The sequence below is a fragment of the Microchirus variegatus genome, assembly GCF_963457635.1.
Source record: "Microchirus variegatus genome assembly, chromosome: 17".
Taxonomy (NCBI): domain Eukaryota; kingdom Metazoa; phylum Chordata; class Actinopteri; order Pleuronectiformes; family Soleidae; genus Microchirus; species Microchirus variegatus.
In genome coordinates this window covers 18,510,707-18,531,527 of record NC_139818.1, presented here as the reverse complement: position 1 = coordinate 18,531,527, position 20,821 = coordinate 18,510,707, and the positions used below count along the sequence as shown (strand labels likewise).

The following is a 20,821-nucleotide window of genomic DNA, read 5'->3' as shown; positions in this document are numbered from 1 at the left end:
AAAAATTTTTGGTCACATTTTTTATTTTATTTTGGTCGACATAGTATAGTATGACGTTTTTGTCAAATTTTGGACCAAAAAAAAAAAATCTAAATTTCCAGCCCTTTCTGCTCTGGGGCTCCACCTGCAGACATTGTATGGTACTCGAACCAGTAGTTCTTTGTAGATGTCGTTCATGAAGTAGATATTTGTAATTGTGTTGATTTATAAAGTGGAAATGCTGGTCCTCACTTTGTCAGCAACCCAGTCCTCAGTATGCAGCAAGTACAAGAATGTGTGTGTGTGTGTGTGTGTGTTTGTTTGTGTGCCACTGTTTTGTGTACAAGTTTTTTTTTTTTTTTTAATTGCCAGCGAGAATAAGTGAAAGATTTCCGTCTGCATTAGCTCTTAATTATCTTGGTGCTAAAACACAACAGTAGACTAATGTGAAGAAAATTGTCAGTCACACTCACCTTCTCCTTCATTACTTGTTCATTCTATGCAGTATAACAGTATTATTTACAGATCGAGGAGTGGGACAAACCCAGGGACAGAATTAACAGTCGACCCCATCATCTTTCATTAACGCTGAGCCTATTGCAGATGACAAGTTTGCGAAAATGTGCCACTTTGCGTTGCCGCGATTACGCGGCGGTTTGTGCTATCTGAAAAATTCCAGTGGTTGCTGAAAAGCTGAGAAGTTGTACGTCAAAGTGTGGTTATTACAGTAATTTCACTTGCGTTGTAGATGCTAGCTAGCTCAGATAGATAGATAGATAGATAGATAGATAGATAGATAGATAGATAGATAGATAGATAGATAGATAGATAGATAGATAGATAGATAGATAGATAGATAGATAGATAGATAGATAGATAGATTGATGCTAGCTAGCTTAGATAGATAGATAGATAGATAGATAGATAGATAGATAGATAGATAGATAGATAGATAGATAGATAGATAGATAGATAGATAGATAGATGCTAGTTAAAAAAAGAAACTGTAAAAACTATAAAAATGGGACATTCTTTGGGCCTTTTATGGTTAAAATAAGCAAAAGTCCAGACAGACATTTTCTGGGTGTTAAAGGTTTAATTCTCCCCCATGCCAGTGTCCATATACCACATAATGCTGATGTTATCTCTGTTCATTTACAAGCTTCAGTTTGCATTACATTATATGTCCACCTAGCTTAGTTTCATACACTCTAGGAAAGTGAAAGTGAAGTCATGTGATCACGCTCCAGCACCGCAGTTGCTAGCTCAGTACAGTATATCACACCACAGGTGCTGACTGGACAGGAACGCCAGCAGACTGTAAAACAACATAAACACTGTTGGGAGATGATGGACGGTGGGGTGCAGTCGTCTGAGGACTGGCTCACGGTCACGGACCTGGATTGTTTTAGTTGAAGAAGCAGCCGTATTTTAAAATGGACTGTAAATACAGTGTGTACCGTCTATGCACACACACACACACACACACACACACACACACACACACACACTCACTCACATACAACAACTTGTGTATTGTTCCTTTTATAACTAGTCTAAAGTACCTTAAAGTGATACTTGAGTAAAAGTACAAATATCTTACCAGAAAATGACTTTGGTGGAAGTTGAAGTCACTTTTTATATAATATTACTTAAATAAAAATCATTTTATGACATTTACTGTACTGTACTTAAGAATTAAAAGTAATGTTCTGATATAAAATGTACTTACGTTTTAGAAGTATTTTTAAAAAGTGAGGAGTTGGGATTGAGCCATGGTGGCTCAGTAGTAGGTGGAGTTGTCTTTCAACTCTTCTTCTTCTTCTGATTTTATTTGGTAGTAATAAGTAACAAAGATAGTTATATAGAAAATGTAGAGTAAAAGTTTCTAGAAATATAGATAACAAAGTAAAGTATAGATACACACGATTTTTGTACTTAGGTACAGTAGCAAAGTATTTGTAAGAAGAAATGATTTATTCATTGAAGAAAAAAAAGTTACAAATTGACGATCAAACATCTCTATAAAAAAAAAAATGAAATGAATAGACCCTACAATATGGTACCCAGAATTATCCAATCGGCTTATATGAAAATCGAAAAATTTAAATAGCAACAAATCTACCAGCCATTCCGGCTTGCAAATGATTCAAACCAGACTCTTCCAACTCCCCGGGGTGTCCACACAACAACAGTGTGATCATTTTCTAAAATAAAAGCTCTTTTTATGCGCGCTACTTATCTAAAAGTGGGACATCAGCAGTGGGTGTTCAGTGTGGAAGAAGTTACTGCTACTACTAAGTAGTTAATTGTTTCCAAAAAAAAACACATTTTGACTAACTTATAATATTCAGCCCCGGCATGTATTTAAATCCAGCACTAAATCAGCAAAAACTGTTCTGAAAGTGTGAAATCAATGAAAGCTTTGATGTGGAGGAAGTCCTTACAGCGACATGCTAAGACAACTCAGCAGGAGGTTTTTAGTAGGAGGGGGAAAAAAAAATACAACCAGAATAGAATATACCGGATTTCCCAGAGAGACGCGGCTTGAACTCGGTTTATCAGCCACCGCGTGAGGTCACCCACGTCGGCTGATTTATTTACTCACACATCGTGCTTGTGCGCTATGGTTTGCACCTGTCCATTTAATGGAAGACGACATTTAACAACAATGCTGTTTATATTTCAGTAATTATAATTGCGTTATTAATCTGGGGGGGGGGGGGGGGAGCAATTAGATGCATGACTAGTTAGCTCCAACACAAACAAACAGCGACTGTGTTTTCAGTCGCTGAAGAGAGGATGAAACACATGCAGCAACATCCCAATTATCGCCGTTGTGTCACCGCAAACATTTACCTCAGGGTCATTTCTGTGTGAACTTATAATAACCATAAAATAAAAAAAAATGTGACCCTAACGTGGGTCCATGATCTCGACTGTAAACGAAGAAACAGACACAGGGATAATAAGTGCTGTAGAGAAACGCCGTCCAAGTGTGACACTTACAGATAATAACAGCGGCAAAATGAGATGTGATTCTCCGTAGAGAAGATAGCAAGATACATGAATTCTGCAAACAGAGAACAGTAGAACAAGGAAACGAGATAATAATGTAAATCTGAAATTCTATTTTTTATTGAAAAGTGCATATGTACACGACCAGCTATTTGTCTACGGACTTCCTTTTGCAAAATCCACACAGGACTGAGGCAGAAAAACCCGTGTATATGTTTCTGCAATGCTGTCAATCAAAAACCGGCACCCGCCCACTGCTCCTTTGACTCCCAGAGAAGCTGAGCTTCCATGGAAGTGATTTTTTTTGCCACATTTGTCCAATCTGCACAGTGAAAAAAAAAATAAAAAATTCTGTGCCATCCCATAGAGAACAGCTGAAGCTGAGCTTCAAGTGGTTTTAATGCTACGGGAATACGAAAATCACGTGAACGAACTAGTGACAAGATCTAATTGCATTCTAGCACACATTTAGTATTGAAATGCACATATTTGACACCATATTACAGGAAGCTGAGCTTCCCTTTCTGTCTTAATTGCTTAAGCCCAATTTATACTCCTGCGTAAAGTGCTCTACGTCAGTTACGGAGACCCCTACGTCGTCGGAGAGCCTCTCCAATGTCTCCGGCTGCACAGAATATTTTTTAAGTGTCCGTCACTCCGTCAAGGGACAACGGCGATGGCAAGGGCTGCGGTTGGTCCTCAGCCAGTCTCTGGGCGGCTTCAACGGGCATGCGGCGGGTTCCCTGGTGATTAATTTGAGGCAGCACACGGCGTAGAATTTCATCCTATTTACCAGCCGACATTCGGAAGTACCTGAAGAGGGTTTCTTCGTCCATGTCCCTCGTCGGTCTCGGTACATTTAGTGGACGTACATACCACCTCCGGACACGTCTCCTCACTCTTTCACGTATTTTTTGTATTAAAAGTACCTGTGTTTCAGTGTCGCAACAACAACAACAGTCTTTCTCTCTCGGACGCCCTTGCTCACTGTAGCCAGAAGCGCAACAACCTTGCGTAGCGACCCCTACTGATCGGGTTACGCAGTTGGATAACGCATTGCGCAGTTGTAGAAGTAAAATGTGGCCTTTAGAGCAATAACCACTAGTCATTGACAGATTGTTGATGAACGTGTCAGTTAATCTCAGGTAATTGTTGGAGCTCTGCTCGTTGGCTGTCGTTATCGTTACCTTTATTCTATTTCGTCTGAGTTTCAGCGTCTGTAAGTAAACATCCCTCCCGTCGTGGGGCCGCGCTCTTTACTGATAAGTCACACTGGGACTTATTTTAACTCATCAGTCAACTGCCGGCAAAAATTAAAAGGCTCTGTGTGTGTGTTTGCTCACAGCTGGTGGCAAAAAAAACAAACAATGCCAACAGATGATGTCATTCACATTTTTTGCATTGTTTCGTTAAGACCTTGCGTTTTTGTCTGCCGTCTAATTACACTGTCATTATGGAAATGGGAAAAACACTAATTAGAGAACGCTGTCTTTGCGAGAATAATGACAAACTTCAAATACTACAGTATGGAAAATGGACACATCGAGTCGATGCTGTGGAAAAAACGTTGCGTAATCTGAAATGAATTCAACTCTGTTGACGCGTTCGCTATAGTTCTCGTTTGCCGTCAGTCAAACCCCCCGAGGCCTTTTGCTTGTGTGAGCCGTTGTTGCTCTGCCTGTCACTGTTCATTCTCCACCGCTGCCCCAACGATGTTTTTGGAGGTCAACCGCTTTCTCTCAGTCGCCATCTTGAGCTCATGCAGGTGCTTTGGATTCTTCCTAGCATTTTACAGCCTTAGCAAACCTTGAGTTTTATGGGTGTCAGTGTGTGTGTGTGTGTGTGTGTGTTGAGCTTATTGAGAGATCAGAAAGAAACATCATTCCCTGATTGCAGACCACAAAAGCCACGACCAGGATTAGTTGGAAGTCCATCCAGGCCTCTGTGACGACGGTTAAGGATGAGATTGATTGGCAAACGTTCTGCTGCAAGAGTTGCTCCAGCTCTGAAAAAGGTTTCTCTGGGATGAATCTGTGGGCAGCGTGGTACCCGCCGGTCGACGTCTCATGACTTGAGGGGGTCTTAGAGGTGGAATGAATTGTCCTGTGTGTGTGTCTTCGGCACTGTGAAAGGATGGTGTCAATGTGAGGCTGTTGCTAAGATACCAGATGGAAGATGATGGCACTCGAGTCATTAGCCGGCTCTGAGGCCGTCCACGGGGTGTTGTTGTAAGAGGCCTAAGGGTTATTATGTGGAAATATTGGTTTTTCAATTTGCATCTTCTTCAGGAGGTATAGCGCGCTGCGTCATGAGCAATTAGCGTCCTGTCGGTTTTTTTGTGTGTGTGTGTGTGTTTCCACACTGCGGCTATTACTCTCGCCTCCAATATAAAGCTTTTACTTTCTACGCACTCTGCTGCCGCTTAGCATTTTTTTGTTTACGTGTTTGCTTTGCCTTTCTTTGTGACATTTAGGATGGACGTCAACAGATAAACCCCATTCGTGCGTTGTCAGTCAATAAGCTGTCAAGTGTACTGAAGGGGACATGATAAGGGTCTTTCTTGAATCTGAGATGTGACATTTTTCTGTAAACTTGCGACATAAAGTCATTTTGGTAACACTTTAGATTAGGGAACACATATTCACCATTAACTAGTTGCTTTACGAACATATGTAAGTAGCGTACTAGCCCTTTATTAGTAATCATTAAGCACCTTATTCTACATAACCTTATTCCACCTCTGTTATTATGATTTTCCCTGCAGAAGGTGTTAATACGCGCTAAAGTGTTACCGATATTTTAAAAGCTAGTTGCAGGATCATAACTGTTCTTCGATTAGAAACAAATAATAACATAAAAAGTACATTTATTTAAGAGTAAAATGTCCAGCCTTCATGTACATTTGGCACAGTGACAGTGTTTTAGTTTCAGGTATTACCTTCTATTAAAGGGCACATACAATCATCTTTCATATTGTGTTATTTATATCCTCTGAATCTATTATTAGCTCTCTCTGTCATGTTGTTTCCCCTGGTGAGACAATAAAGTACCCTTGATTTGATTGATGTTCCGTTTCTGTTTATCCACAGAGGGAAATGGTCTACGCGCCTCAGGACTCTCCGCCCAACCGCCGTCTCAGCAACCCGCCCATGTCTTCCCAGCACTCCTCCTCCTCCTCTGCTTCGCCTCCCCAAGGCTCCCCGTCCCGCGCCCGCCTCCTCTACAGCAGCGGCAGGCCCTCGTCCTACGGCGGTCCGCAGCACAACACCCACTCCCTGCCGCACCCGCACCCGCACCCACACTCACAGTCCCACCACTCCTCTCCTCACCAGCAGCAGCAGCTCCACCAGCCCCACCAGCCCCACCAGCCCCACCAGCCCCACCACCCCCAGGCGGCCTTCTGTTCCTCCTCCAGTGCCATCCTGGAGCGCAGGGACGTGAAGCCCGACGACGAAGTGGGCGGGTCGAGGAGCATGGTGTTGCTGAGGGGGGACGACCGCGGCGGTGGGGGGATCTACGCGGACCCTTACTCTCTGGGCCCAGAGTCGAGTCGCCTGAGTCTCGCAGGAGGTCCTCACTCCCCTCTCCCAGCCAGAGCCGACCCGTATGGCTCCTTATACCGCCGTGGAGGAGGAGGAGGAGGTGGAGGAGCTGGATCAGTGCGCTCCCTTACTTCCTATTCAGCGGCCGCGTTACAAGGGGAGCTGATGGAAAGCGGAGCCCTCTACAGGCCAGGAGGACCGCTTTACAACGACGCTTACGCCGCGTCCGTGTTGGCGATGGGGTTGCGCGTGCCGCCGCCTTCCTCCCCGCAGAAGATACCAGACGTGAGGGATTCTTACGGAGGCACCTTACCCGGACGCGGCTCCCCCGGCAGGCAGAACTTGCGGAGGGACTCTGTGACTTCCTCCGTGTTTGGAGAGAGTCCTAAAGCTCGGGGCCCGGGTCCAGGGATGGGTTTCACGTCAGAGCAGCTGTGTTTGATGGCTGGTCCTGGAGGGGATGGATCACCTCTGCTGGGGAATGAGACAGAGACCAGGTGAGGAACGGATGTTCTCTCGAGTTCTTTATGACTGAGGATGCGACGGGTGTATTCATAAATCAGGATAAATATGCACCTGCAGTATAAGTTGTACGACCTGTCAACAACTTTGAAACAAGTCGAACTAACCAAGTAAAAAGTTTGAGGAAATGATTTGATTAGACATTTTTGAAGGAAACGCTCTTTTTTTCAATGAATCATAAATACACTATACATTGTTAATGTGGTAAACAACTATTCTAGCTGCAAATATCTGTTTTTTTAATGGAATGTATAGAGGCCCATTTCTAGCAACCATCTCTCCTGTGTTCTAAAGGTACATTGTGTTTGCTGATCGCGTTAGAAGGCTATTGAACGATTAGAAAACCCTGCTAAACCACTGCTAAACCACTGCTAGACTGCAATTCTGTTTTGGCGTTCATGTTTTCTATCATCAAGCTGCCGTAACGTGTCAATACCTATAACAGGATTCATATTGTAAATCAATCCAACTTAACTTAAATGTGACCTCTCTTTTGAATATCCATCCATCCAGGGAGCGAATGGAGGCCATGGAGAAGCAGATCGCCAGCCTGACAGGACTTCTGCAGAGAGTCTTGAGCAGAGCGCCTGAGGCAGAAAGCCCGTAAGGCAAATACTCAACTTCACATTTTTTATTCCTTCAAAACTCAGAAAATATGGGGGAAAAAATAATAATAATGAAGTAATTCAATAATGGTTGTTGTCACTAAATGTGCAAGTAAGGGGTTTTTCAACCCAAGTCAAATCAATATTTACCCTTAAAACAGCACCAGTTCTCCACAGTTCACCTGCACACACTTTCTTCTTATGCAGAGCAAGTGAAAGAAAGAAAGTCAAGTGTTGATTCCTTATGGTAGACAAATGGAAATTAACATAATATGAGCACAAGCATCACATGTATTTCTAGCGTTTTTTCCACCTCACAGCAACAGCCGTGTGTCTCTCAGTCGCTGAATCATAAAGTGTGTTCTGACTGTATTATGTATTGTGACACTTGCCTCTTCCAGGGAGAAGATTGAGTCAGCCAGTGACTGCTCAGGAACTGACAGTAAGTCTTCACTACCGATCTATATATATATATATATATATATCTATATACACTGCCCGTCACAGCTGCCTGTTTTAAAGCCATGTAAAGTGGCTCTTCTTCCTGCTCACAGAGCTGCCACCGCTTCCTTTATTTTCCAGTATAATTTTCTTTTAAATGCATCATATGTATGTGGTCGTAATGGCTGACTTTGAGGCTGCTTTGAGCTTCTTCGCAAAGCACAGTGTATGTGCCGGCCTTTTCTGCTACTGCTGCTGCTGCTGCTGCTGCTGCTGCTGCTGCTGCTGCTGCTGTGTAACTGGTGCCCATGCTTTTTTTTTGTGTTTGTTTATTTTAGCCGGACGAACTAAAAAAAAGAAAGGTAGCTACCTGAAGTGTTTCTGGAGTGACTGTTCCCCCTGTTTGTGTGTCGATTTACCTTCCCTCACATCTGGCGTTCCTTCATTCTCCTCATTTGAGTTGCATAAAATCGGACTGACTGATTTTTTTGAAGCTTGACATAAATGCTGAAGTTCTAATTAACGATATTTTGCGTATGGCGCGTATCTGCGCCATTACCTCGTTTATGAAGCATTAAAATTTCAAAACAAACAGTTCAGCCACTGCTGAGAACGCTGGCGTTTATTTTATTCTCGGGCTCTGCAAGCAGTCTGGAAAAAGCCTAGAATTGTTGACGTAAGGATCCCGTCTCCTGAACAGCAGATCCTCCTGTTAAGGGCACAAGTCCGGACACATCCGGTTGCGTACATTGAACCGCAGAAGAAGAAGAGCGTCCGTTGTGGAGGTGTTTCACTTTGTCTTCTGACTCTGCGTCTGACTCCTCCGGGTCAAAGTCGTAACACAGTTCAGTCTTCTGGGGGTGAGATTTCAGTTTGAAACAGCGCGGCTGACGGGAGCTTCAGTGAGGAGAGATTTCTATCGGCTCGTTTTTAGCAACTAGGAGGTTTTTGACCATAAAAACAAGTTAACGTATGTAAGTAGACCTCCATAGCTCACATATATGTGCGATAGGACCACTCTTTGGGAGCTTTTTTAAAGGCGCCATATGTAAGAATGTGGCCAAAAACGGTTACTACATTCAAATTAAAAATACCGAGGTCTTTTAGGTTTTCTGACGTAACTGGCAACCCGTGGTTGCTCGGCAGCTGAGACTCTACTGACCGCAATGATTGGTAGACGGCGGTAGGTGGCGCCACATGCCAAAACATGATTTCAAAAACATAAACATGATTTGCAGTCTGCAAAATATTATTCCTGAGTCTCTGTGACATATTAGGAGGATTTTATGGCACAGTTGCTTTAGATTTATTACATAATGCACCTTTAAAAAAAAAGCAGAATTATTTGTTGAACGCGCGTTTCTCCGTTACAATTAACCGAGAGGGAGGGAGTTAAATGAATATTCTCTTCTTATCTGAACGTCTCATCCTCGTGTTGAATCATAGATAAGCCTTTTACAACTTCATTTTCCCACTCTTCTTTGAAGTAGATCTCTTAATCAAACATTTAACTTCCGCTGAAGATTTACAGATACTTCACACTTTCATATTATACATTATAGATATTATGGATAATTACAGTGAGATTGACCAAAGAGCTTCGGAGCCGCTGTCAGACACTCGTCTATATCGGTCTTAAATTACGGCCGACAAAAAAAACCCCACAGTGCCTTTGGGCTCGGCTGGACACGCGCCGCGGCTATAGTTGGAAGTTAATTGTCTGTGGAGGTGAAGCGCTGAGGTGTTTGGGTTATAACTTTCTTTTTTTAACAACCTATATATATTTTTTTTTATTGAGCACATATATTTCACACACACTTAACATTCTGCACCTATTTTATGGCCCAATTGTGGGCATAGTGAATCATTAAAAAGTGAAGCAGGGTGACTGTCACCGAGGTGATGTATGAATGAAAACACCCATGTAGAACCTAAATATAGTTTAAGGACTAGTGTGTACACATTAGTGACATCTAATGGTGAGACCGGGGACTGCAGCAAAGAGTGGACACACCTCCCTTTCTGAGGCGTGTCAGGGAAAAACAGTGGCCTTCACTGCTTATACTCTTCAGTATAGCTGCACTGTTTGTGCTGCAGTACAAATACGATAGCCTAAAATAAAAAATAATGCTACAGAAACCACTCACTCACTCAGCTTCTACCACTTTATCCTCCACATGTGCGTCTTGGGGGGTCACCGATGCCGACCCCACACCCTGGACAACTCGCCCAAGCCACACTAGGGTCAATTTAGAGCGTCCAATTTGCCTAATCCCCAAATCTGCATGTTTTTGGACTGTGAGACCCAGAGAAAACATACAAACCCCCCTTGTTCCGACCCAGGTGTTGGCAGAAACCAATTTTATTTTAACTTGCACTTAGACAAAAACATACTTATAGTAGTATCTTCCTTTTCTGTAATTCACCGGACCTTGAGAATGATAAGAAATAGAAGTTTCAAACACTGGACTGAGAGTGCAATTCATTTGACAAAAATTCAAAATGCAACTCCCCCCCCCCCCAATTCTGTCAATTCTGTCTTCTTTTGCTTTTCTTTGTGTGTTATTTTCCATGACTCCTCATCTCAACCTCTGTCAGAGCATCATGTCTAAGCCTGTTGTCTTTATTGCCACTTCAGGAGATGATCTGTGTTGGAAAAGCACTCACACATTTCTTTGATAATAGATAACTGACTCACCACTGACCGTGTTTGTTTCACGAAGCCCCTTCACTCACTCATGCTGTTTATCACCAAGTATGCAAGATGTAATCTCCACCTTTGACCTTCAGTTCACATAGAACTTGTCCTGAAGTACTTCTACTGCCAAATTCTGGAAATTTAATTTCTCTTTATTGGATGAAAGGTTTCAGTTCTTTCATCCAATATAAAGTCTTTGGGACAACTTCTATCAAACGTCCACTGTTTCCTAATGGAATGGAGTTCCCTACATTAAAACAGCACTTGTGCACATGTGCAGCTTTGACACCTTCTGCTCCCTTGGCCCTAATGCCACCTCCGCCCTCGGGGCCCAACCAGCCTGTGATGGTGTCCCGTCTCCAGATGCAACTCCATCTGCAGGGCCTGCAGCAGAATACCAACGCGCTGCGCAAGCAGCTGTCGCAGCTGCGCAACACGCAGGTGTGTGTGTGTGTGTGTGTGTGTGTGTGTGTGTGTTTGTGGTGCAGTTATGAATGAAAAAAGGATTTCATTTCACTATCTGTAAGTCTATTTGCATACTTTTAGTTGCCAGTTTATTGGGTACACCTACAAAATAAATTGCTGCCTAAAGACATGGAATGAACTGAAAATTTAGTCCCTTTAAAACTGTGAAAAGGCTAATTAGACATCCCAAAACTCTTTAATTGCTGCAGTACTTTTCTAGAAGTATTCTATTTGGAATAATAGGATAACTTTTTTATTTTTTTTATCAATTTAAATGTAATTTATGTAAAGCACTCCTACAGCCTCTGATGTTTAGAAAGTGGTATAATACAGAGGCTGGATATTCACTACCTTCACTTAGAAATGTCCTTATTTTTGAAGGTAAAGCACTTTTTTTTTTCAATGAATATAACATTAAATGAATCAGAAATACACTCTATACATTGTTAATGTGGTAAACGACTATTCTAGCTGCAAATGTCTGGTTTTTAATGGAATATGTACATAGGTGTATAGAGGCCCATTTCCAGTGTTCTAATGGTACAATGCGTTTGCTAATCGCGTTAGAAGGTTATTGGATGATGAGAAAACCCTTGTGCAATGATGTTATCACAGCTGAAAACAGTTTTGCTGGTTCTTTGACGAAAGCAAAACACCATTATTTCTAATCTTGTCGATGTCTTGACTATATTTTCTATCCATTTTGCAACTCTTTTGATGAATAAAAGTTCGAATTTTAATGGAAAACACTTTTGAACGGTAGTGTAAACTCTCCTCATTACTATAAAATGAGCACCTTTGCAAAACACTTAAGAAAAACAAAAATAACCTTCATGAGGAGAAAAATTTGGGAAAAAAATTCACATTTTATTCATTTATTTAATTAATCACATGACTCTTGTGTCCCAGCTGGAGAACCAGGACTCGGTCCTGTCCCTGCTGAGGCAGACCGAGTCGGAGCTGAGCCTCATGATGCTCGACGCCACGCGCACCCAGGAGGACCCGCTCCAGAGGCAGCGCCTCCTGGTGGAGGAGGAGCGACTCAAGTACCTCAACCAGGAGGAGCTGCTCATCCAGCAGCTGCAGTGAGTCCAGAGAGAGCGCGATTGATTACGAGTGACGACGAGGAACATTAATTAGATTCAGTCATTTCTCGTGTTAACAGCGGGGACCTCACACACGCTGTGGGGACTGGCTTATCGAACCTCAATACTGTTTTTTTTTAAACATTTAAAGTTTAGTTAACTTTTCAACATTCAATTAATGGATTGGGTTGATCAACAAAGTTAAATACACAGACTGGACATGCAGATGCAGCCTTGTGCATACTATGCTTTAATATTGCTTGTGTGTGTGTCATTGTGACTTGTTTTCTTCACCATCTTTTGGGGTTCTCAAAGTTTTTTATACCTGGGGGCCAATTTAGGAACCCAACATTGGACTGAGGGCCACCAAAGAATAAAAAGGAAAAAAAAAAACAGAAAGAAATCCCATTTGTAATAATTTTAATGACCAGATTGCAGTTCTACAGTTTAGCGTTAAGTAATATAAGCGTTAATATAATGTAATTTAAGCATTAATATAATAATGCTTTATAATTTACTGTGTAATTACCCAGTATTTTGGCCATTGTTCTTACCTTCTAATTACAGGTTAATACCAAGTAACACATTTCTGTTACCATATATTTACTGGGTAAATAGCTAGTAATTGGGGGCTGTAGCTACCTGCTTATTACCAGTTTATAACCCAATAAACACTAAAATTCACCATATAGAAACCATTTAAATACTCAGTACTTTTGTTTACACTTATTGGTCTGTATCCAGTAATGTCCAATAAACATTTAACAAGCTTAGTACCTACTAGATTAAAACTATCAACTGTAATTCACTGCGGGGCCGCCAGAAATGTTTCTGCGGGCCACCATTGGCCCCCGGGCTGCACTTTGAGAACCAACGGTCGAGATCTAATATGTCATGATTTAAATCAAAGGTTTGACCATTTTACACATCCGATCCGATCCAATCCTACATTATTTATAAAGCACTTTAAAAACAACCTAATAGACCTAAGAACAAACAATAAAACATGCAATAAAACAATAAAACACTGTAGAAAATATAAAACAAAACAAATAAAAAGGTCATACAATAAATCTGTGACGTGTACATGGGAAAGCTCTTATACAGCTGTCAAATCTGTGACTCTGTGTCCCGATCGTCCTCAGTGACCTGGAGAAATCGGTGGAGGAGCTGCAGAGGAATTCGTCCGTCAACCACGGCCTGGTGACGGAGCACGAAGTGGAGCAGAAGAGCAAAGAACTGAGGATGCTGGGAGAGACGCTGACTGAGCTCAAAAGTGAGTGCGCTGCTGTGTGTGTATGACGGTGGTGATGGAGCAGTGATTTCACAGGCCTATTGTTTTTTTCTCCATTTAGTTTCCCAGAAACACTCATTAGTATTTCATCATTTGTCAGCGTGCTTCAGTCAACGCAGACGCTAAGTAGCTCTTGCGTCTCTCAGTTCTTTTACCAGTGAATGTGAAAAATTATACTTTTAGATTTTAGAAGAAAATGCTGCTCTTTCTTTTTTGACTGTATCTTTATTTACTTTTTTTTTTACTCTGTTTCCAAAATGTTTGGTAAAACTTGGTAAAATGCAGAGTTGAGTGCAGTTTGAAGCTTTTTTCATGATTATGACAAGATTTCTGATTTACGTTTAACTTCTGAAATGTACAACAAAGAACTGCTCCTCTGCTCACCCCCTCCCTTACCCTGAGCGATACGGTATCCGCAGCCGGTCAAATATCGTCCTCGTCGTCTTTCTCCGTGTCAGCAGATGAGGTTTGTGAGGCGAGGGAGTGGAGGCGGGGCTTCCACTACAAGTAAAGCGACGCTTGATTTGTTCTCTCGCGTTTGTCCTTACAGGCTCCGGTAGAAACATGGCGTCTCGCTGCTAACAGTGGCAACGCAACCGCGACCCGCGACCATGTTATTTTACATGACTTTTTGAAACACTACGAAAATGAAACAAAGAATATTATACAGCGACTAGACAATGCAGGAGCACATAATATGTATAAAAAAGTGGATTTTGGGTTATATAAACCCATAAATACTACAGTGTCCCTTTAAATGTGAATATTATATGGTTTATTTGCACCACATAACAAAGAAACCATTAAAAAACTGAATCACTTTGGTTTGTGGACAAAACAAGACGTTCGAGGACATCGTCATTTCCCGGTTTGACAAACACCGATCTACGTTTTTTTTTCTTTTAGCATTTTCTGACATTTTATGGACCAAACGATTAATCGATTAATCATGAAAATAATCGCTAGTTGCAGCTCTAGTAAAATGTGGTCATTGTATGGTAATAATTTTGTCACGGGGGAAGTAATAATACGGTTTTACCATCTTAAATGTAAAGTAATCACTAAGTGAGTGTGTTTTGAGGATTATTACTACACTACTACCATTGTAATTACTATGCTCGAAGTGGTATTAGAAATACGACGGCAAATTAAGACAGTATTGAATTTAGTGTCGAATTTATGTCACTGCCAAAACACAAATTAATATTCCTGAATATTCTCTGACTTATGAATATTCAATACTCTCATTTCTGGTTGTGTACACCACTCTCTGACTTGAATATTAAACCTCTGAGGGACTTTCGTTGTACAGACCGGTCTCTAGTTAGCTCAACAATGAGCAGCAGTGGCTTAATCCATGTGTTGGGTATCGCAGGTGGAAGGATAATCCCTGTGGATCATCCACATTATGTTCTGAAACTGCGTCCTGTCATCATATCAGGTCTCTTTTTCGCTGTAATCTGTGAACACATCCATATCTCTCCCTCTTGCAGACCAGTTCCCCAGCCTGCAGAGTAAGATGCGAGTGGTGCTGAGGGTGGAGGTGGAGGCGGTGAAGTTCCTGAAAGAGGAGCCTCACCGCCTGGACGCCCTGCTGAAGCGCTGCAACACCATGACCGACGCGCTCAGCATGCTGCGCAGGTACACGCTCCTCAGTTTTGTCACCACACACCAGCTAACTTAGCCATTTTCTTGTCCTTTTTTTTTTTTTTGTTTGACAATTGTGACTTTTTCTCTCTGGCTGCTTTAAAGCTTATTATAACCACATGACACACTGTTGTGCGTGGAGTTCATCCTACGACCTATGTCATAACCAAGTTTAACGACTGATAATAGTATAATAATTGACTTTCTGAGTAAGTTTCCTTTCAACTTTTCTAATTTAGTGTTTTGATTATTTTCACATTGAGCCCGTCTACGTGATTTAAGACATTTATAACAGTCGTAAATTCTGACTGTGACCTTGAGTGGATATTTAAGTTAGCATTTACCTCCTTTCTTTTTGTGAATTCTCCGGCATACTAAACATAATGCACACGCCTGAAAAGGTGCGTCAAAATCCCATGTTTTTTTGTTTGTTTTCTTAGTTTTTCGTACAGATTCCCACAAAGGATTTTCAAGGATAAATATCCAACGTGAAACATTAAAGAGATTTAAAGCAGAAATGCGGCCTCTCCGCCGCCGCCACGCGTCCATTCATCTTTTTTTTTATTTGACTGATGAAAAAAAACGAGCGCCCGCGTCAGACAGTGAATAATTACCTGTCAGTCCTGGAGGAAAAGTTACTCTCTGAATACTGAGAGATCCATCAGTGGGAGTTTACTGAGAGCAGACTGCGGCAGCACTTTCTACCAGTGTTGCTGATGCAGTTAATAACAGTTTGAGATGCTGTGGTGGTCAGACAGCTTCCCTTAGAGATGATTATTTCATCAAATGTTTCCGCTCATGTTTAGTTTCCTCCTCTCATTCCTTGGGAATTATATGATAATAGCAATAGACTTAATTTGCAAAGCGCTTTTTAAAGGAAGGTGACACTCAGTTGTACTTTTAAATATAAGACATTTAACCCTTTAACTTTTTTGTTGCGTATTTTAACCATGGAAATGTAAGTAGAGTAAGTGCTTTTGCCCTTTTTTTCCAGAAAAACCTCTCAATATCTGTTATTTTCAACTTACTGCATGTAAAGATAATGTATTAACCATTTATAATGAATAGATTTTGAAGTGTTAAAGCAGAACTAGACCGGAAGTTCCTATTAACGCTGTTTTTTTGGTGTGTATCTGCGTCATTACCTTGTTTATGAAGCCCTGACGGTTCGAAACTAACAGTTCAGCCATTGATGAGAACGCTGTGTTTTATTGTAATCTCGGGGCTCAACGAGATCACTGAAAATCCCGTAATAGTTACGTAAGCAGCGGTTCTCCTGAACAACCGATCGTCCTGCTCCGGGCACTAGTCCGGGCACTAGTCCGGGCACATCCGGTTGCGTACATTGAACCGCAGAAGAAGAATAACGTCCGATGTGGAGGTGTTTCACGAACGACAGTGTCTTCTGACTCTGGGTCTGACTCCGGTTTAAAGTCATAAAAGGGACTGCGGCGGGGAGTCATGACGAAGCTATTTTTAAACACTGTTAAAACAATGTTTTGATAATGAGGAGCAGTGCATCCACCGTTCCAGAGGGGGGCGCTGCGCTTCTGAGAACGGATGTGCTGGATAGTACTGGCAAATCACAAGACTCTGTCTTCTGGGGTTGAAAGTTCACTCTGAAATCTCGCAGCAGAAAAACACCGGCAGAAAAGAGGATTTTTATCGGCTCGTTTACAGCAACTAGGAGGTTTTTGACCATATAAACAAGTTAATATATGTAAGTAGACCTCCATAACTAACATTTATGTGCAACAGGACCACTCTGTCACCTTTAAATTTCAGTATAAAAAATAATGAACATTTTCAGTGTGTTTTCCAGCCAGTTTGCAGCTGTTTTGCTTTACTAGCGCAATGTTTCTGTTGCCTCCCTCCTCGTCTGCCTTTTGACATAAAACAAATCACTTCCACTCATTCGACACAAGATCTAACATCGCTATAATGAAAAACTCATGTGGTCATGTGGAGCTTGTGATTTTAATGACATTTTTTTTTTTTTTTTTTAACATTTCTTTGTGTTTAAAAGTTAAACATTACAGTTTTAGAATGTATTTTATTTGTCTCTCATAGTTTCCATATTGCTATGCTAACACCGTGTAAGACCTTGATGGTGTCCCGTGTGTATTGTAGTGTTTTGTATCCCTCCTATATGTACAGACAAGTCACCGAGGGCATGTGGAAAGGCCCTGAAGATCTCTCCAGCCAAACCCAGAGGAAAGCGGAGGACGCGACTCGCAGCTCGGAGCTGGACATCCTGAACAGTCCTCCCCTCAGCCTCTCTGACCTGAGCACCAGCGCTGGCCTGGCCAACTGGATGCCCGTGTCCGCCGGCAACGCGGACGCCGCGGGCCCCGAGCAGGACATCCAACCTTCCCTGACCTTCAGAAATCGAGTTCTCGATGAGCTGCCGAGCCGCCGACCTGCTGATAAGTCTGTGTCAGCCGAAGTCAGACTGGTAATCAGCTGCTTATTATGCGTCATGCAATTATGCGTCGCCCCAACACTAAATGCACATTATTCAACAGTGTAAATATGTTGGTATCAGCCAGATGGTAATTCACTCCCCTCCCCATTTGCATGTGGAATTGCATTTGAAGGTGATTACATTTTGCACAGCGGTTTGGTGATAATGCCATCTGTCTGTGACACCAGAAAACACACAGTGAGTTATGTTGTGGTCTGCTTTGCCTTTGAGGGAGTTTTGCACCCTCCGTCTTATCATTTCTCTCTATCTGTGTATGTGTCAGGCGGCGGAGCGCGACTGGGAGGAGAAGCGTGCCAGCTTGACCCAGTTCAGCGCCCAGGACATCAATCGCCTGCTGGAAGAGACCCAGGCTGAGCTCATGAAGGCCATCCCAGACCTCGACTTTGCTGCCAAACACATCAACAAGCCCGCAGTGCCCCCCAAGCCGCAGATCACCATCCCGGTAGCTTCCACCACGGCCGCCGCTCCCGCAGTCGGTACCACCAATAGCACCGGGACCGCGGCCACCGCGACCTCGACCCCCCCACCCGGCGGGGACCAGCAGCCTGGCAAAGTGCAGCTGGCCGCGCAGAAGCTCAACAGCATGGAGGGGGGCGGCTCACAGCGAGGGTCAGGTGAGTCTGTGCGGTGAATCTGTTCGTTGGTAGAAGGAAGGTTTGTGTTTCCGAGGTTTCACGGTGTTAAGTTTGGAACGCGTTGTCCTCTGTCCGCAGTCGACCTCAGTGTGGCCAGGTACCGCACAGAGAAACCGTCCAAGTCCCCACCGCCGCCTCCGCCGCGGCGAAGCTTCCCGTCGGCACACGGTCTCACCACCAACCGCACTGGAGAAGTCATCGTCACCACCAAGAATTTGAAGGTAGGATCAATAAACGCTAAACCCCCAATGTTGGGATTAGGTCTCAGGAGTCAGGAGTCCTTCATGCAGAAAATCTGAAGATATCTCTGAAGATAATTCTTCATGGCTTTGTGTTTGTGTCACGTGATCAATAAGAAAATCAGTGTAATGTGTTGTTTAAGACTTTTTGAGGGCTTCACAAATGGAGTTTTGAGTTGCAAGCGACTAAAGAATCAACATTTAAAGGTCCAGTGTGCAACATATTGATGGGTTTATTGGCAGATATTGACCACCGCCATCCGGTACTGCCATGCTTATTCAGCATTACATTTTGAAGCAGAAGCTAACTACAGCTCTGCCCGGACAAACACTGTTGTTGATGACACCTATTTGTGGTATGCGATGGCCACCGTAGTTCCCTGATGTGCTTGGGAAAGGGAAGGATTGAGCGAAGGAGTCTTCCATTGAGATACAGTCTTACCAGCAGATGTCCCGAATTTTGTATACGTCGGATCTTTAGATAGAAACAGTAGCCTGCATTTTTAATCAAGATAAGAATGAAATTGGTTAAAGTTGGTCAATCCGACAGATTCAAAATGAGAAAAAGTTGTGTTGCGTGATCGGTGTTGAGAAATCAGTCTCATATTCAACAATATGAGATTCCTATTGACTAAGATTTGGTTTTCAGGCAGGAGCAAACTGCTACTGCGCTACACTAGTTAGCTCTCTGTCTCTCGGTTGAGAGCAAATTTTAAGGGGACTGCCTTATGTTCCGAAAGCCCTATGAGGTTTGACCTCCTTGCCCTGTTCCGATCAGCGCTTTGAGATCACAATGTAGTAACCTCCACATTTCAAATACTGGCCTAGCCTTTCAGTGGAGGGCGCTGTCAAGCCCGCGGTACGTGTTTCGTTGGGGCGGAACGAGCCATACGCGTTGGGGGAAGCGCGGATTTATCCCCAGCGTAATGTTCCCCGACAGACACGGCATCAGTCGATGTCTGTTAGGGTTAGGGTTAGCATTCTGTATCGTGTAGGGCTTTCGGGGAACACAGGGATTTCGGAACATAGGTCCATCCATCAATCTTCTACCGCTTATCCGGGGGCCGGGTCGCGGGGGGCAGCAGTCTGAGAAGGGATGCCCAGACCTCCCTCTCGCAGGACACTTCCTCCAAGTCTCCTCCGGGGGGACCCCAAGGCGTTCCCAGGCCAGCCGAGCGACGTAGACATAGGTGTGTAACCGAATTTTAATTGTGTGTCCAGATCAGCCTCAGTTCTTCAAGGTCTTGGTTTAATCTGGAAAGATTCTTTAGATAACTCAGCCGTTGTGATTGAGCGGGGGGTCAAGTCGTCCCTTTTGTCACTGTATCGTCTTCAGTTCTACCGTTTCACATTTCTCCTCCTTATCTACTCTGTTTCATTTACCGAGATATATGAGATTTTTCCTTCTTTACTCACAGCCTTTTCTGTCAATAACCATTAACTTATTATGTGACCTTCACTCCACCCACAGCGGAGAGTATCGAGTCGTTTCCTGTGAGATTTTTGTCCAGAGATAAGCGAATCTCTCTGGTCGTTCTCCGCATGCTTTATGGCGTCACAATCGCCATTATGTAGATAAACAACACGAGCTACCTGCGCGCCAGTTCTCCCCCCGGAGACGACGATGTTTTCTCCCACACAAACAGTAGTAAACTTCAGGCAGTGATTCAGCAAATAACTTGTCGGTCGCCTATAAAAACCCGACCGACTGCGTATTATTCACCTTTTTTAATGACGCCGTATGGCTGCATTAATCCCAGCACCCAGGAGAAGCGTGGGTGTATTAAATTGCTACATGACCAACATGCAAAAACACGTTAGTAAATCTTAGATTCGATGTCGGTAACAACAAGTAATAATTATGTGTTTATTCAATTATTTTAGACAGTGAGGTTGTTTGTAACGAGCTGCTTTTCTGCTTTTCTTTCCTAATCCTTGCAAATCCGTGTGTAAACTACAAAAAAAACATACTATAGGACAATTGTTTCACAGAGAAGTGTCTAACAGTTCTCGCCTCAGCTGCTGATGTGAAGAAACACACTGTTCTGCAGTCAGCGCTGCTAAATGAAGGAGGTGCTTGGTCTGTCTCCGTCTCACAGTTCAGCCAAGAGTGTGACAAATAGCTCATTAGGCTCAACAGAGTCTGTTTGTGTGGTGAAAACAAAA

The 20,821-nt window shown here is 42.9% G+C and overlaps 1 protein-coding gene across 1 annotated transcript in view; it reads left to right on the top strand.

Moving 5' to 3' along the window:
* Positions 1-20,821, top strand: part of LOC310939565 (SRC kinase signaling inhibitor 1-like) — a gene marked incomplete at its 3' end in the record, with an annotated part of 62,851 nt that overhangs the window by 37,008 nt on the left and 5,022 nt on the right. The window contains exons 6-16 of the mRNA XM_083904340.1: positions 6,087-7,036; positions 7,575-7,664; positions 8,068-8,108; positions 8,446-8,469; positions 11,086-11,246; positions 12,180-12,355; positions 13,501-13,631; positions 15,143-15,290; positions 17,427-17,751; positions 18,044-18,395; positions 18,495-18,637. Of these exons, the coding sequence (XP_083760466.1) occupies positions 6,087-7,036; positions 7,575-7,664; positions 8,068-8,108; positions 8,446-8,469; positions 11,086-11,246; positions 12,180-12,355; positions 13,501-13,631; positions 15,143-15,290; positions 17,427-17,751; positions 18,044-18,395; positions 18,495-18,637 (2,541 nt within the window). The remainder of the gene's footprint in view (positions 1-6,086; positions 7,037-7,574; positions 7,665-8,067; positions 8,109-8,445; positions 8,470-11,085; positions 11,247-12,179; positions 12,356-13,500; positions 13,632-15,142; positions 15,291-17,426; positions 17,752-18,043; positions 18,396-18,494; positions 18,638-20,821) is intronic.